The 17,591-nt window shown below is 37.7% G+C and overlaps 1 protein-coding gene across 1 annotated transcript in view; it reads left to right on the top strand.

The window, feature by feature from the left end:
• Nucleotides 1-17,591, top strand: part of LOC121656108 (cadherin-23-like) — a 161,394-nt gene that overhangs the window by 14,364 nt on the left and 129,439 nt on the right. Inside the window, exons 2-3 of the mRNA XM_042011154.1 lie at nt 13,832-13,919; nt 16,695-16,769. Coding sequence (XP_041867088.1) covers nt 13,835-13,919; nt 16,695-16,769 — 160 coding nt within the window. The 5' untranslated portion in view covers nt 13,832-13,834. The remainder of the gene's footprint in view (nt 1-13,831; nt 13,920-16,694; nt 16,770-17,591) is intronic.

Genomic DNA, 17,591 nt, shown 5'->3' with positions numbered 1-17,591 from the left:
ACCACATGAAGTCTTGGACTGGGAACTCATCAGTAGAGTTCATGCAAAAAGTAATGAATGTCACCCCACTCACACATGCAGTTAGTGTCATTTGAGCTAACCGATATTGCACTATCTCAGTAAGTACAGTGCCTCTCTTTTCTTCATGACTGAGTGTCCACAACATGTTTCCTTAATCACTACACTTTTCTGTTGTTCTGCAGTTTCTGCCTTTCATTTGCAGTCTTGCTCCTCAGAATTCACTTGATAAATTCGGCACACTCTCAGCTCAAATATGTTTATGTATGTGAAACACCGTGGAACTATCACCTTTTATTTCCAGTGTACAATAATCCACTTTCATCTCTACACACACAAAACATGCAAACATGTTTTAGTATAAAATAGGACAATGTGTAAAATATGGGTTTTTCCTGCTAAGCATTTTGTAAGAGGGTGCTGTATTGCTTGCTCTGCTCCCACCCTGTTTTGGATAATATCTCCTTAAGTGTATAGTTTTTAGGACACTGATATTTAGTTATTAGTGTGAACATAATCTTCTACTAGTTTTTTTTTATAAAGCTGCAAACTGCTTTTGGGGACTGAGTGATGCTGTGGTAGTTAGCAGTGTGCTAAGGCCCCTGGTATGAAGCTTGACCAGGGTCTTTCTGTATGGAGCTTACATGATTCTTTGTGTCAATGAGAAGTTCAAGTATTCAGCTAAACTCCCACAGTCCAAGAACTTGCATATTAGATTAATTGGAAGTTCTAAATAGATTTGAGGGGTGAATTATGAGTGTATTTGTCTGTCTATGTTGGACCGATGATGACCCGGTGACCCTTTTTCAAGGTCTACCCTGTTTCTTGCCCAGTGGTATCTGGAATACACTCCAGGCTCCCCGCAACCCTGAACATGATAAAGCAAGGATACATGATTGGATAGATGGATAGTCTTCTTGAAATGTCTTATTTAAATAAAATATGCTAACTAATCTGATGACTGGATTTGTGTTGTTGCCCTGGAGAGCTCATTGTGTGACTGTTAACTTTCATATTGTTTTCAAACTTTTAAAATAGTTTGTTTAGAAGGATAGGATCTGCACCATCATATAAGACCTGAGCAATGCTTGGCTCAGTGTTCAGTGCATGTTCATCACTTAAATGCATCAGTTCAACTGTCACCATGTTACCGCTGCACACCTGTCATGTGAGTTAGACTAGCTGGTTTTCAGAAAGTCATGTTGTGTTGAAGATGAAGAGATCAGGAGGGTGGGAAGGAAGACATTACTCAGCTCATCAGAGCAGTGCTGTCCCTCCCTCCTTCCCAACAGAGCCAAATGTCTGCTAATCTGTCTCTGATCACTGTGCTAATGAGTGATGTTTTTTTATGAGCACTGAGGGCGGGCAGAAATCTCTCATTGATTTGCTGTGATAATCCAGATTTGGCTGCCAGCTGAGGCCCACCACCCTCCTCAGAGAAGGGACCCTTTGAGGTTAAAGCAAGTCAGACACAATTGCCTTGTAATCAATAATATTGAGTGGTGTAAGCCTGGAGATGTAGTCATGTGGGCAGGCAGGCCTCTGGACACAGCACAATGAGCCAAGATATTACTCTTTACTTTGCTCTGCCTTGATCACATATTGCTGTTTGATAAGCTGTCGGGCCACAACTAATTACACAGATGTGCCTCTCAATCACCTTTAACTTTATTCAGTTGGCGCTGGATGTGTGTCCTGAAATAACCTGCCTTATGAATGTTGGTGATCTACAGCATGTCAGGATGTAGTACTGGTTTAAACAAGCTGAATCTACTGTCATTCTAGTAATATCTGAGCTGCATAAAATAGATCCAATATTCTTTCTAAGTTTTATCAACATTGACAGGAGTTATGAAATCTGAACTTTGGGAATATTTAAAGCGACTCCACTCAGTTATATGGTTTTTATTCACTTCATCAGGATATTTCTGAAGTACTGTTATTTGTTTACTGTGTTGTCCTCAATTCAGTAATTTAAGGAAAAGTAGTCCATGATGAAGTTTGAAAATGCAGCTTTACAATCGCAGCTGAGTGCAGCTGTCACATGATGTAGCCTGTCTCATCTTCACCTCATCTTTTTACAGTGTTGAATCCCCTCATCTGGAAACATTTTTTTTTTGTTCAGGATCATAGCAAACAGCATGATGGTCTAATAGTGCTGGACCTGACAAAGGGAATGAAAGAAAGTAAAAAGGGAGAATAAAATGTGGAAAAAGGAGACAAAGACACAAAAGATAAAGATCAAACTGAAAAAAATAAGACAATTAGCTTTAATACCTGTAAAGAACAGAAAACTTCCTACGGCCTCTATAAGAAACTCAGCAGATAATTATTTGGAAAACCTGCAGGAAGATGAACTGTGAAAAAGTGATGGATCATGAACAAGATAAAAACAAAACAAGATGTATATGTGTGTGCCTCTGTGGATGTATGAATACTAGAGATGATGGATGAGTTTTTTTTAAGTGATCATGCAAATGCAACCGCACCTGCTCCGAAGGTAAGATGCAGACAGAGAGGCCCACAAGCACTGGACAATCAGGCAGCCCACCTCAAGGAGGACTGCATACCCACCCAGGAAGTAGCAGGGGATGGCCACAGTCAGATTACCCACGTCCATGTACAGAAGACAAGGAATAGTGGTCCGCTAGCCTTGCCAGGCACTGGACCTCTGAGCACAAGGCGATAACTAGTCCCAGGGCCCCCGGGAGCCCGAGAACACCTGCCTGCCTTTGGTCAGTGCTCGTCCAGTGCCCTGGCCAAGCACCCCAAAAACCACGACGGTCACCCTAAATGACAAAGAAAAAAAAAAAAAGTGTTTATCTTGTGCTGATGTCGCAAGATAAATGGAAACACAGGAGACACAATTATGTGCTGAAGAAAAACATGAAGGGAGAAAATAAAAGTTTGAAGTGAGAACAAAATATATATTTAATTGGACAAGCCAAGCTGTGTAATAGGTCAAAGGAAGAGAAATCAACCACTGTAAATAAAACTAAGAAAAGAAAAGATATAGAGGAGTGACTAGAAAGGTGGGGGGGGGGGAAACTAATAGAAAATGGCAAGCTTGGGGACAGGCAGAGATTGGTGCCAGATGAATAAGTGAAGATGAGCTGTGGCTCCAACAGAGTTGGATTGACAGATGGTGACAGTATAGCCAATGAAGTGGGACAGTTCTGCAGTAGCATCAGCCTCAGCTTACTATAGTTCTCCATCCTCACTGTAAAGGACTCTGATTTCCTTTTACTTCATTTTTTATTACCTAGTTTCAATTATGTAAATCTCAAGTGTTGTCTGAATTTAGAACTTTTTATATGGGTTCGAATTAGACTTGTAATTTATTCCAGGGCATTTGAAAAAAAGAAAGAAAAACAAAAGGAATTTAGATTTGTGTATGTATAAAGAAGAACTATAAATAAAAAAAGTAAAGTTACACAAATAAACTGAGAAATTTTGTGTTTTTGTAAACATTTGTGAACAACTCAATCCCATATCAAACTGTCAAATCAGCAGAATTCAAGAAGCGATTTAAAAGATGGACAATACTATCAGCATATCTGTTGCTGAGGTGAGTTACAGTATACTTTATGATGTTGAAATTAAAGGTAGCCATTTTATTTAACATATTAAAGCTTCTTATTCTAGATTTATTTTTTTCAACTTAAAAAAATACACTTGCACCTAAAGATACTCTGTCTTCAGAGTACATAAAGTTACTCTTAGGGTTTATCTATGCTCAGTGGTAAATATGCATACAGAAAGCCTTCTGTCCATCCAGCCTTCATTCCGACTTTTTCATATAACTGAATGGGAATTGTCTTTGAAAAATGTTTTTTCCAGTTTTGTTCAACGTCATCTGCTTTGAGTTGCAGATAAAAAGTGATTTTCTCTTTCTCTTGCATGGATGTCTTCTATAATGTGACTTGTTGTCAGAGCATCACTATTAAACCATTTCCTGTTTATGGACATATTACTAGCAACAGTCATTATTTTAAAAGAAATACTTGTCCTCTTTCTTAATTAGTCCTTCTGGGGTCAGTCCCAGATACAAAATCCCTTGTGTTGTGCCAAACACGTTTGCTTTGCTAAGGTGAGCTTTATGGGTATAAGGCTCCTCTTGATAATTGATTTTTTAAATGTATAATTATTGTTTATTTATTGATTGATTTTGAATTACAGAATTTAAATAATATTGCTGGACCTGACCGGAGGGGACAGAAAAAAAAAGTGTAAACAGAAATTAAAAGGAGAGTAGAGAAAAGAAAGAGGAGGTACAACAGATAGAAGGCAATGACCCTTCAATCCAAACACACATTAACTGCTACACCTGTACAGAAACACAATAGAGAATCTCCTACGGCTTTTACAGAAAAACAGTGATGACAGTTATCATGAGCACCTAGAGACAAGCAAGCTGTAAAATAAACAAAAAAAGAACCAGACGCACACACAGAACAAACCTAAACCTATGCAGCTCCCACAGTGCAGTGACTGTGTCAGCATGCAGAGCATGAGGACTCAAAGATGAGTGTGACTGTGCAAATGCCACCACACCTCCACGAAGGCTAGAAGCAGACTGGGGTAGGCCAGAGACCCAGGCAATTAGCAGCATTACAGGAGTATGAATCCCAGCCACCCTACCATGAAGAATACCCCAGAACCATGAGAAGATGGTAGAGGAAGGCCCCAGCCAGACCAAGATCAGCAGTCGCCAATTCAGGGTGGGTAGAGCGCAGGGCTCCAAGAGCCTGAAATTATATTGGACATAATTGATTGTGTTTGTGATCTACTGGGACGTCAAGGGCCTCCTCCAAGTGCTCCATCACGCTTTAGATGCAGAATTCTGGCTCTCCCAACACCAAACTGGTGGGTCCAAGAAGCATCCCTGTACAGAGGTGTTCTGTACAGCCCTGGACGCAAGCTAAAATTAGACGGAGGAACATCTGTCACTGATCAATACATCTGATTTTACTTCTATCAAGTCTGACAAAGACTGAAATTGCCATGTGTCTGACATCTTAAGGTTTACAAATCACTCATTCACATAATTACAGATATACATCATGACTGTAGAAAACGGTCCTTGTTATCTCGGAAAATGAGAAATTTAACTCATTATCTCAAGATAACGATTAAAAATAGAGTAATAGCCAATAACGGCCGCTCTCGGCTTCTGTACTTGTGGAATATCGCATAAAATCTTTCTTTAATAGATGGAAGTCCTCCGCACATCAACCAAGCCACTCTCTCTGATAAGTTTTTGGACAAACTGTATTTGTGTTTTCATTGTATCCATACTGTAATTTTAAATAATGTTCCAGTCCCCTGCACAGATTATAATTCCCTCACTTTATGGAGGAGTATATAAATTAATTAGAGAGAGCAAAACATTCTCTATCCTTCCTTTGATAAACACATATCTGCCTTCATGGTCATCTTTCCTCTTTGACTAATTCAAAATGAACAGTTAGATATCAGTGTAATTACACCCCTTCTTCTGCTATTCTTAGATGAGTGTAAAAAATATTTACATAGCCCAGCTTTTTTGGACAAATGAGTTTCTTGCAGGAATGCTCAGGGCTTGTCAACTCAGAGTGAGATGTGAGCGGCATGAATATAAATGATATGATAAAATGCTGAGCTTCTTCCCTTACATCTGAGACAATGCATGCATTCAATGCTATTAAACAGAAATAAATATTACAATTACAATTGGCCTACTAACTAAAATGTGTCCGATACTGCTAGGCAAGGATTACATTTTTAAATCATGATTAATTGCATCATTTTTTTGTGATTCAGATCACAATTACAAAATTTAATAATGTATCAAAAGTGGCACATTGCTTATTTTCAAATAACAAATGAGCTTCTTTTTAACAACAGGGTTCATGTAACATAGCAGCAGTTAAAATATTTATTGTAAATATCAGTTTAAATAATAAAAATAGTTAATCTCATAAAAGCTGTTCTGACCGTAAAATCATGATTGTTTGATCACACAGTAATAATTTAATCACATCCAGCTGCCTCCGTCTTATGTTCCATGGAGGTTTTTGCTCCGTAGAGCTTTCTAGAGCAGGGTGTCAAACTCAAATACACAGTGGGCCAAAACTTTTAAAAAATGTTCATGTCAAGGGCTGGACATGTTACATGTTTATTGGAAACTGAGTAGAGACGACCTCACTGCACACTTTGAACCCAGAACTAACAGCTTATAAGTCACTGCCTATAAAACAACATAACTCAGTAAATAAATGGAAGAAAATTAGTTGAATTTGTTTTTTTTTCTGCAGCTTTCCATTGTAATTGCTAATAAAAACATTTCCTACTAGAACCTAAAACTAACACAGGTTATTAGATGTTTTTATCTTCAAACAACAACATTAATGACGAGAATATTCAAAGAGCCTCATCACTCTACTTTAACATTAATATTTTATTCAGTAAAATTCAAGCAATTATATATCCGGCTTTATTCCGTCCATCAACGTCAAACAAAAGCTATGTTTTAAAATCTCCACTTTGTAACAAAGTTAACAGCAGTGCTTTGTGTGACCTAGTTTCTTTCTTACGGTGCCTTGAAAACATTGTGTAATCTGTGGGTTAACTCCTGAAGATAAAACTTTAACTTCTATCAATACATCCTTCCATTTTCAAAGCTTTGCCACACAATGATTTCTAGTGTATGATTCAGCTCAACATCATTTTCCTCCTGTATCTTTAGGGTGCTCAGTTCACATAAGAGCTGTGGAGACTTGCACTGCTGCCTTTGATTGATGTGCCGATGCAGTGTATTGTGGGACTTGTTGTACTACTGCTGTGTGCAATATACCGGTGGGCCAGCTCACTGGAAGTGACTCGCCTCCTCTTGGAGGTTGCAACGCCACGCACAATGACCCACATCCCACCCGGATACAACAATTCTTCCTTGATTGGCTGTTCTGTAGCTGTGGTTCCATGCTAGCGTTAAGGCATGTTCCAACGCCATGGAAAATTTTTTAAGTTTGACAGTTTTGTCTGTGCTGGATTTTCATTGTGCTATGATTTCAAAGTGTGAGAAATAATAACAATGGATTAGATTTATATGGCGCTTTTCAAGGCAGCCAAAGCGCTTTTACATTGTATCCATTATTCATTTACTCCTCACTCATACCTGGTGTTGGTAAGCTACATGTGTAGCCACAGCTGCCCGGGATGACGGAAACCCGGCAGCCAATCCGTGCCAACATTCATTCTAACACCAGAAGCAAGGAGGGTGAAGTGCTTTGCCTTAGGATACAACGACAGATGACTGGGGAAGTGGGAATCAAACCACCAACCTTCCAGTTATTGGACGATTCACTCTACCACCTGAGCCACTGTCACTCCACGACAGCATGTAGTGTGTGAACAAGCTGAAATACGTGCGTGTCACACCTAATGCGTGAAAGTTGAAAGTCCTTAATGCTGCACTTGATTTAGCCCTTTTAAATTTTGGAATGACCTCACTTCCCTTTACAGGATTACTAAGGCTGTTAAAATTCAAGAGTATTATACATATGTTATGTGTATATATATATATATATATATATATATATATTTATATATATATATGTATATATATATATATATATACATATATATGTGTGTGTGTGTGTGCTGTATGTGTTTACAACAAAAAGAGATTGATAGCCCCCATGAACAAAGAAAAGAATTCTAAACACCATCAGCAGAACGTCTAACATGAAAAACAGATAAAAACTAAAATGCAGAAAATTCCTGGAACTCTGAAGTAGGAGATCTCTCTTCCTCCATGACCCCGTTGGAGGGTCAAATGTAAAGCCTATAAGAAAGAAGGGGCCCTATGAAGGTGTTAATTGGTGAGATTAATACCACTAATGTGTCTAATAGTTTCATTCCAGTCCCTGGAGGCGCTTCAAGATCCGAAGTATCAAAGCACGAGACAAATTAATTTCCAGCATATTTCATTTCAAAGCTGATTTCCTGCACACCTTGAGGATCTCCCCTGGAATCCTCAGTTTCTCCCTAGTTCTGTCAATGGGCCGAACATCATGCAGGTTCTGGCCTTGTGCTGCCAGGTCAGCTATTTCTTTAGCCATATCACAGCAGGACATGGATAAAGTATTTTGCAGCAGGCACCTCCACACAGAAACCCCATCTCTGCAGCACCAATCCTGTGCTATGTTCAGATTCTCATTTTAGTGTAGGGGGTTTGGAAGCGTATTTTCCTAAGGCATTTTTTTTTTTATCTTCTTATATTCCCTTCGCTGTTGTAAATCTCTGCAGTATAATCACGATAGGTCTTGATTTAGATACAAGTGAACGATGAGCATGCTGCATTTCAGGTCCAGGGTTGCAGGTAGTAGTGAATCATGTTTCAGAAGGTCTGAGACTAAACGTATCCCAGTTTCAATGCAATGCTACTTTGCTGTCTGTCGCAGGTGAGCTGTTTTTTTTTTCTTGATTTTTTTCTTTTCTTTACTTTTGCATTTTAACTTTAATCTATTGCCTACTTATTTTACAGTTCACATAAATTCACAGGAATGATTTGTTATTTGGAAAATCTTGGCTGAGGAACGTCTTTCTAGTCTTCCTAATCCATGTACCAACCGGAAGTTCTGGGCAGTAGGGCTGGCTAGATTGATCAAATATTGATGTTATTAATGCCAAGGCTAGTACCAGTATCGTTCAATACCTGCATGATGAGATCAATATTACTCTTTCGTGCACAATACTTTGAGGGCAAAAAGCCAAAGAATGTTAATGAGAGCCAACCAATAGTAGGCTTTACTTTTGATTAGACCATTTGCACGGTTGACTTAATTTTCCCAAACCATTGTGTGTAATAAAAGTAAATAACAGAATTATTTTATTATTTAGTTACATTGCTGATGATGTTATTTTATATTGTTTACAAATAAAGCAAAATCTTCAATAAATTTTTTGGTGTTCTGCCATTTGTAAAAGGTTTTTTTATTTGACAAAAATCTTTATACTGTGTTTGATTATGATAATAATAATGACTGATAATTAATTTAAGCAAAAAGTACAGGTATTGGAGATACTTGCCCTGGATTTACTTGATATCGGATTGATACCAAAGTTTGCGGTATCGCCCAGCCCTACCGGGCAGTTAATTTTGTCCACATTTGAAGCGTACGCACCTATTTACGTACGTAAATAAAGGAGCATAAAGGAGCCCTTAGTCCAAAAGCACTATTTTCTTAGTATATTCGTGTAACTGTTTTTACAAATTCAATTTTGTTCCACATTTAAACAAATTTGTTTCCAGAATCTTATTATTTTACAGTTTGACAAAGCATTATTTACAACTACAACCTACAAAAAAAATTGTGAAAATTGATTTACAAGCTTATAATATATACAAGTCTAATTTGACCCCATACCTTTACCACTCCAAGAAGTTCACTGGTCTTTTCATTTATGGCCCTGAGCATTAGAAAGCTTTGTGCACATCAGTTTCTCAAGTGTTTAATCAGGCCTTTATATGAACTGTGGCTCATACATTCTTTTATCAATGAATTGGTTTTAATTCTTGAGAGCTGAAGCCAGGGCCAAGCTGAATGCTCTGAGAGAGCTTCCAGGCTGTGATTGCTATGCCCCCCCTTGCACCTCTCCCCCAACTCTATTGTTAGTGAAGTGATTGCAGCGGTACTTACTGTATTCACCTAAACCATAAAATTCATGGTCACACAATAATCTGAGTTCTCCATAAAACATGTTAAAATGAAACTAATCACCAAACCATTTTTCTGTAATAAAACACAGTTATTTTATTTTAGAGTAGCAACAAATGGTATACCAAATGAGTAAACATTTTTCTAATCTTGGTCACAAAGAATATACTTTTCCACTTATTTTTTAAAGATGTCATGCCATGCAGACGGTTTCAGCTTGATTTGTTATAAGCTGAAATTTTTTGCATTGTCCCCCAAAATGTACCAAATAGGCTTCAGCTTGTGGCGCTCCAAGTATTGAGAGCTTAGATTCAAGAAAGACAGAAGCCAAATGTCCTTCCAGAAATAAAGACCTTATATGGAAAAACAATATCAAAGGAAAGAAAAGAAACGGTCAAATAACCTGGAAAAATCTGATATGAAATTATAATTTTATTGATAGTTTTATCAGTTTTATTGCTGCATTAATTACAATTGCATCAAATTCATTCATTTATAGTTGTCATATTCATTTTTAAGACTAATTTGTTAAGATCAGTAATTAGTGGCTAATATCATCATGTTTTTCTCGGACATGCTATTGCTTAAGCTTTAAGTATTACACACCTTGGACACTAAAGAGACAAGCCAAGTATGTCAGTGTAATTATTGTGTCCTTAACCTGTATCACTTTGAATCTGAAACTTTGGATGCAGTTTTCATGCAACTAATTAATACTGAATCCTCCTGAATCCTTGTGAAACTAGAGAGCCATATCCTGCTGCAGTAGAACTACTTGTATTTTCATTGGCTGCTCCTGTTTTCCCAAACCCAACATATCTGTCTCAACCCCTATCCATCACTCAGGTTCTACCATTCGTCATCTCAAAAGTGTCCCTTAGCATTTGGAGGAAGGATTAGTGAAGAGTGGAGAAGGTGTGTGTGTGTGTGTGGGTGTCTGTGTGCCTGTGCGCACATCCATGCAGTGTACATAGAGATGGTTTATATACAACAAAGCAAATATTAGCCAAGACTGAATAGAGTAGGATAATACTTCATTAATCATTAATGGTAAAATATAATGCTGCAGTGTGATTACTAAAAAAAAACAAAAAGAAGAAATCAATTATTTTCAAAAAGAAAAAAAAGTTATTTGCATTTAATGTTCTGTTCTAGATTTGCAATGCATTTAAACCGCAAGTAGTTACCCCTTCTGTAGCAGAGAGGAGCAATGCAACATCCTTCTTTCTGCAGATCCTACATTCTATATCACATCTCCATTATATAGATGATACAAAATCCTATACACCCGAGCAGGAAATAATAAAAGAAAGTTTTCCAAATTTTCACTACAGATTTCAAGGTATTACATTGTTATGCATCTTAACTTTTAGTATACTTTTACTGTTTTTGCTTGTGTACATTTATGTCGGAGCTTTGAGAATATATGGAGCCTGGTGTAATTGGAGTTGTACTGATGAAATAACTCAATGTGGATTTAAAAACTAAAAACAAAAGACTTGTGGCGCTTGTTCGCTGCTCTTTGTACAATTATTATATTGTTTTAGAGTTGAGAAACAGAACGGACTTTGATTGTCCTAGGGTGAGTGATTAACCTTAATCATACATCGAACATAGAATTAATGGAAATATTGTCACGGTCTGCGGTGGAGGTGAGGACCCAATTGCAGGCAGTCAGGGCAGGAGGCAGAATCGGTGCAGGTGAAAGGTTTATTTCCCAAAACTCAAGACAGGGAACCACACAAGACAGGGATAATCCATACAACACGTACCACATATGACCACATAAGAGCACATGCGAGGATCTGACAAGGAGTGACTGAAAACCAAGGACATATATACACAGAGGGAGTAATGGGGAACAGGTGAAGTGGATGAGTAATTAGACCAGGTGTTCTAACGAGGCAGAAACAGAAACCACAGAGCACACAAGGAAAAAACTAACAAAAACCAAAAACCCAAACCATGATCTCAAAACAGAAACTAATGACAAAAACCACAACCACAACCCAAAACTACAACCAGAAAATGACGAACATGACCCCCACACAGCCTATGATCGTGACAAATATTGCCTTCAGGTCTTGTTGCTTCTTTTGTTGTAGCTACTGGGTTCAGACAAACTGTGTACAATTGGCTGCATCTTAAGTGCTTCAGGATGTCCAGGTAATGCTGCCTAATACAGGATTGCTATACCAAATAGCACAAAACATACTGTATTATAAAGGAAGCTTTCTTTTTTTTTTTTCTGATGGAAAGCTCAAGTCGTTGAAATGTGTAATATATTTTAGACTGTTTTCATCTTTCTATCTGCACTTCCATCTGAGTCAACATATTACTGTCTACTGGCGGATCGGATCTGTCTGAGAGGACAAGGAATAAGGAAAGGTCATGAGTGGAGAGAACAACATCTTCAGGGTTCAGCAAGAAAGGAGATTGAATATGTGTTACCAAAGCAGAAAAGGGGAGGGACACAGAAGGAATTGGGTACTATACATAACCGTGGAGGTTGCATTGTTACAGAAAACAAAATGCAATAATGCTGAGGAAACAAGAAGCCAAATGAAAACAAATGTCTACATAAACAGACATACATGCACTAATATAAATGCACACACACATGCAGACTGACACATATTTTTACAATAAGCAATGACAGCCCATTTTTTATTTTGCATTTCTTTCTCACTCACCTGTAAATTTCAGCTACTTTGTCTGAATTGAATGCACCACATATTGTACATCTTTACCGGCATCTCAGGGAAAGGCCAGCAAGCAGCAACACAGAGCTGCATTTGTATTGTGTTCAGCTGTTACTGTGAATTTTCCCTCATCAACCTTCTCATTCTGGTTTCTGTTTATTTTGTTTGTTTATTTTTATTTATTCATGTATTTTATTTATTTATTTTTTTCCCATGAGATACCTAAATGATAAGCAGCCCATCCCTGCAAATTTTTTTACCATGAGCTGTAACACAGTGGGCTTCAGTAAACAGGAGAATTTTGAGAGATAACCCTCTAAAATGAAACTGTTACTGAATGGGTTTGCAGACCACTGAGACCTTGCTGGGACAAGTGATGGGAGTGTACAGAAACTGAACAAACTGGTGAGGGATGAACACTATAAGCTAACTTGTAAATATAAGCTGTGTGATACTGATCATGTCAGCAAGTGAAAAACTTATTAACCCATAAAAATTCTTAAATTTCCACCTAAAACTGTTTTTTTTTATGGATAAAAGACTTGTTGTGGGCCAACTAATTTACTGGACTACTTTTACTGATCCCTTGCTGATGTAACAGGACATTTTTTGTTGCAGTATCATCTGCTACCAGAGTACAGTATAACTTGAAAAATAAATTGGTTTGGCGACAGTAAGAGGTCAGAAATAAGTGTTTACTGAATCTACAGTTATGATTTTTAGCCTGGAATGATATAAATCATTCATATTTTAAGAATCTTCGCTTATAGACTTAGTAAAATACATATTTATTTGTAACGTTACACCCACTGTATGTCTGATACCAACACGCTAAAGCAAACACAAGTAGATACTGTTTCTACCTGAAGGTCAGTGTAGGCAGTCGTGCATAAAACAATACAGCAGTTTGTAGTTAATTAGTGTCTTTGCTGCTCTGCTACAAACAAACAAACAATAAAGAAATTTAGCATCCTTATTATGTTGTCCTCACTAGAAAAACTTTAATTACACTGTCCACATGTTAAGTGTCAATACTTCTAATTAATGCTGCCTCTGTAGTGAGTTTTATATTTAAAGCTTTTTTCAATTTTGCACACAATGTTTCAGACAGTTAACAGCGCAACTGTATAACTGGTAAACAACATGTACACTGGTGTATATGAGCTGTTACTGTGAATTTGCCCTCATCAACCTTCTCATTTCCACGAACACACACTAAAGGAAAAATACCTGCTTGGTTACAAAGCTGTTTCTCGTAATTATAGTGACGACATCTATTACTCGTGTGAAATTCACCCAGCGTGCTGTAGATGAGCTGAAGGGTATTTAGACATTTGGCTGGACTGAAACAGTATTGTGGGTAATCAGCCAGCTTAATCACTGCGGCTGTCTTCTGTGTTTTTGGTGCAGGTGATGTTGTGGAGCGCGGGTTTAGGTGGCAGGATGACAGGTGCCAAGATCCTCCTTCCTTTCCTCTTCCTACACTCATTTTGTGAAGGTGAGTTCTCCTCACAATAAGGAATGATTATGTGTAAATCCACAAAGACCAGACATTCATTTTGAGAGTGTGAAAGAAGGGTATTAAGGCTGAATAATTCATACAATGATCAGAAATTCTAGTTTCAGTGCATCCATTTCACTTTAATTTGTGCCAGAGTATCTTCCTGATGGGAGAAAGTAGAGAATGATGGTTGAGAGCTATCAAGTTCAATAATTGAAAAAGACTGTGTCAAACTTCCCTAAACAAAAGCAAAAAAAACCTTTAAAAATATATGCACTGTCAACATCTAAGTATATCCACCATTGTTAGTCAAAGAAAGAATTAAGGATAAATAATTCCTTTGTCAATGACTTGTGAAGTATAAATCCCCACAATGCAGTGATAAGAGAAGCTAAGATGTGATTGTGATCTTACTGTCACAACCTTCTTTTTCGCTTGTATTCAGGGTCTAATTAATTTTTCACGTATTATCCGGTTCCTCCAAATTACTCCTTTTGACTTGAGTCAGTCTTGTGCAATGTCTCACACGATAGTTCAGCTCTAAGAACTACTTGAAAATATCTGACTCCTTGCAGAGTATGACTATGAAAGCTTGAGAAATAAAAGATGGAAGAAAGCTTGGATGTTGTGCAGCGTCATGGTAACTGTCTCATAGTGACAGGTAGGAGACGAGTCCTATCACACATAGTGCTGAAACAGCGAGGAAAGTTATTAAGTAAGTGCCACAACCCCTTTCCATCAAGCACAATGAGTTCATCAGGGCTTTCATTTTCTGGAGTCTTTGAACCGCTCACCTTTCACTCTGACTCCACATCTTTTGCTTTTTTTTCCCTATATTTTACTACCTCTTTCTTCTTCTTTCCCTTTTCTCTGTCCCTTAATCTTTCTGTCTAACCCATTAGCATATTGACCTTGTGCTTCTCTTGAGCGTTGGCTCTCTGATCCAGTAAATTGGATTGATGATCATGGCTGTAATTATTTTGTTGATCTAATCTGTATTTTTTTCTATCCAACCCACAGTGATTCACTGTAATAAAGGCGCAGGTAGACACACACTCTAGCTATTTAACCCTCTCTGCCTCCCTTCCCCTAAAGCACGTTGCATGTTCCTGCACTTAAGAGCTACGTTGACAAGCCAAAAAATGAGGTGCTTCTTCCACTTAGCCAGGCACATGACAGAACGAACAGCTCAAACTTTCAAAGCGCAGCTTCACTCTATAAAGCACTCTCACATCAGGTTTGGCCTCCCCTTCTCTCACTTCGGTGTGTCTGTTGTCTGCCGCTCAGCTGATCAAAGACCATTAGCTTGTCTTTGAAAAAAACAAAACAAAAAAAGAAAAAACAGCCTATATTGTACCAACTTCTGACACTACAGATACCTACCTAACACAAGGAAAATGAACCCTTTAACATAGCCATCGTCAAGTATGTTTCTTCCCATGTAGAGAAATCAGTATAAATTATTTGCCAATTTTGATCAAGTTTATGTATTTGTTCCTCTGCTGAGTTACTAATATGCAGCCAAAACAAATGCAGATTAAAAAAAAAAAAAAAAAAAACAGGTCAATAATTGCTGTAAAATAATAATAAAAAAAAACATTCCTGGGTAAATGCAGTTTTTAATGATGAAGAAGAGGGAATGAGTCCCTTTTTATTGCCTGCTGAGTGCTTAAATATTGGAGCAGATGCTCTGCTTGATTAGTGTATAAACTATTTTAATGGATGCTTCTCTACATTTGAGCCTTAACGTATCATAATACCTTAAGTGCTAATCTATCTATACTGTTGTAATGAAAAAAAAAGTGTTCACTTACACTTTACATTACAGTTCCTGCATTATCCACAGGCTGCACTGGGTTCATGCACGAGCTTGAAAAGCAGACAATTGTAGAAAGAGATCTGCTTATACTTACCAGAGGTTAAATTGTACCAAAGAGGAAATAAGTTCAAAGGTAAGTATTGTAATTAAATCAAAGTCTTAACAGTTGGCAGCAAGACTCGTTGTACTTGACTTTTTCACCTGAACAGCTGTTTAATTTAGATATCTGCCCATAGATACATATTTGAGAAGAACTGGAATCTGTGGGCTTCATTTTGAGATGGATTTGTGCTGTATTTACTCAGATTTAACTTCCATCATGCTTTTAGTAAATGCAATCATGTCCCCCTGTGTAGTGCAGCCATACAGTATGCACAATTATTTTATATTTTGCTCTAAGGCAGGAGATAAAATACATTATTTATGAAGCAGAGTAAAAACAAATCCCCTGTGTAAAATGGCAACTACACAACATTTTTATGAGGATGTGATCCACCTAGATCAGCTATGTTAGTAGAACTACTTGCCTAATATTGTGCAGTTCCCTACTGTTTGGCCAAACAGTTTGCTCTGTTTTAACCAACATTAGGATTTTCAACCATTTGTGCAACAGTAATGCTTCTGTGGGATCAAACAACACAGGTCAGCCACCAGTGAGATATCTTGCCAGTTCATTTGGTTTCCTTCCTTGGAAAACTTCTAGTAGGTTGTTACTAACCATTCCTTGCCTCACTCCACAAGAACCAGTGTTTTAGAGATGTGACATTAGTCATTACAAAATGACCCTTGTTGCTTTGACTCTTAACTCTTGGTGAGTTTTTTTTTTTTTTTAGCTTCCAACAGGTCATCTTCAGGATCTGAAAGATGAGGAAAAATAACATTATTCCCTTGATTGATCAGAATAGAAATTTCTGAATATTTATCCATGAATGTCTACCCTTTCTCTCCCACAGGCTCCAATCAGCCGCCACGTTTTCTGAACTACTTCTTCTCAACCTACCTTCTGATCTATGAGGACACGCCTATAGGTGAGTCTATGAGGTCCCAACATGTTGTATTTTATGTGTGTACTGTGTATGGTCTAAACAAAAAGAAGCAAAGTTTTCTTATTCACTGCAAGTGAAAATTTTTGTCCTCCATATCACTTAAACAGCAACTGCCAAACAGGTCAGAGACGATGTATGACACGCTGATAATGATGTGAGTGATTTTACAGGATGTCAAGCATGTTTCTTTGGTTTTTAAGGGGGGACTCTGTAGACTCTGGTCATCTGAGAAATTCTTGTTAATGCAGGGCTACAGCAAAAACTTTACTCAGCGTGTGACTGAAAGTTTGTCCAGATTTAGCAATTCCTATTTATTCTACGCTTGCTTATATGTGGTGTCCCACTGCAGCTGGGGGCTGTAGGGGGTTACAGTATGAAGCCAGATACCAGGGTGAGTCCAATTCCTCCTGGATCTATTATTCCCCTACTTATTTATTTTTGCCGTTTTTGTTGGGTGTAGTGATTGACAAGGCAATTTGAAGATGTCTGGCTTTTCATAATCTCTGAGGGTGTCGCTGGCTTGGAATTAAAATCCTTTATATAGGATTGATTTTCTAGAAGTTTTTTTTTTTTTTTTCCATCCCGTGACCTTTACTCTCTGCCCATCTGTCAACACTCTTAATGTGAGTCTTGGAGCGTTTCCTCATGTCAACTCCCTCATAGCTGTTTTTTTTTTTTTTTTTTTTTCTTTTTTTGCACGTGGGTGCATTTCATGGCCATAGGCAACCAATTATTTTTTCCTTCTTTATTTTTTTTCTCTGAGTCAAGAAAGTTCATATATTAAACATCCTCTCTGTAACAGTC

The sequence above is a fragment of the Melanotaenia boesemani genome, chromosome 16, assembly GCF_017639745.1.
Source record: "Melanotaenia boesemani isolate fMelBoe1 chromosome 16, fMelBoe1.pri, whole genome shotgun sequence".
NCBI lineage: Eukaryota > Metazoa > Chordata > Actinopteri > Atheriniformes > Melanotaeniidae > Melanotaenia > Melanotaenia boesemani.
The sequence above is the reverse complement of the archived record's forward strand: the minus strand, read 5'-3'. Positions and strand labels throughout refer to the sequence as shown.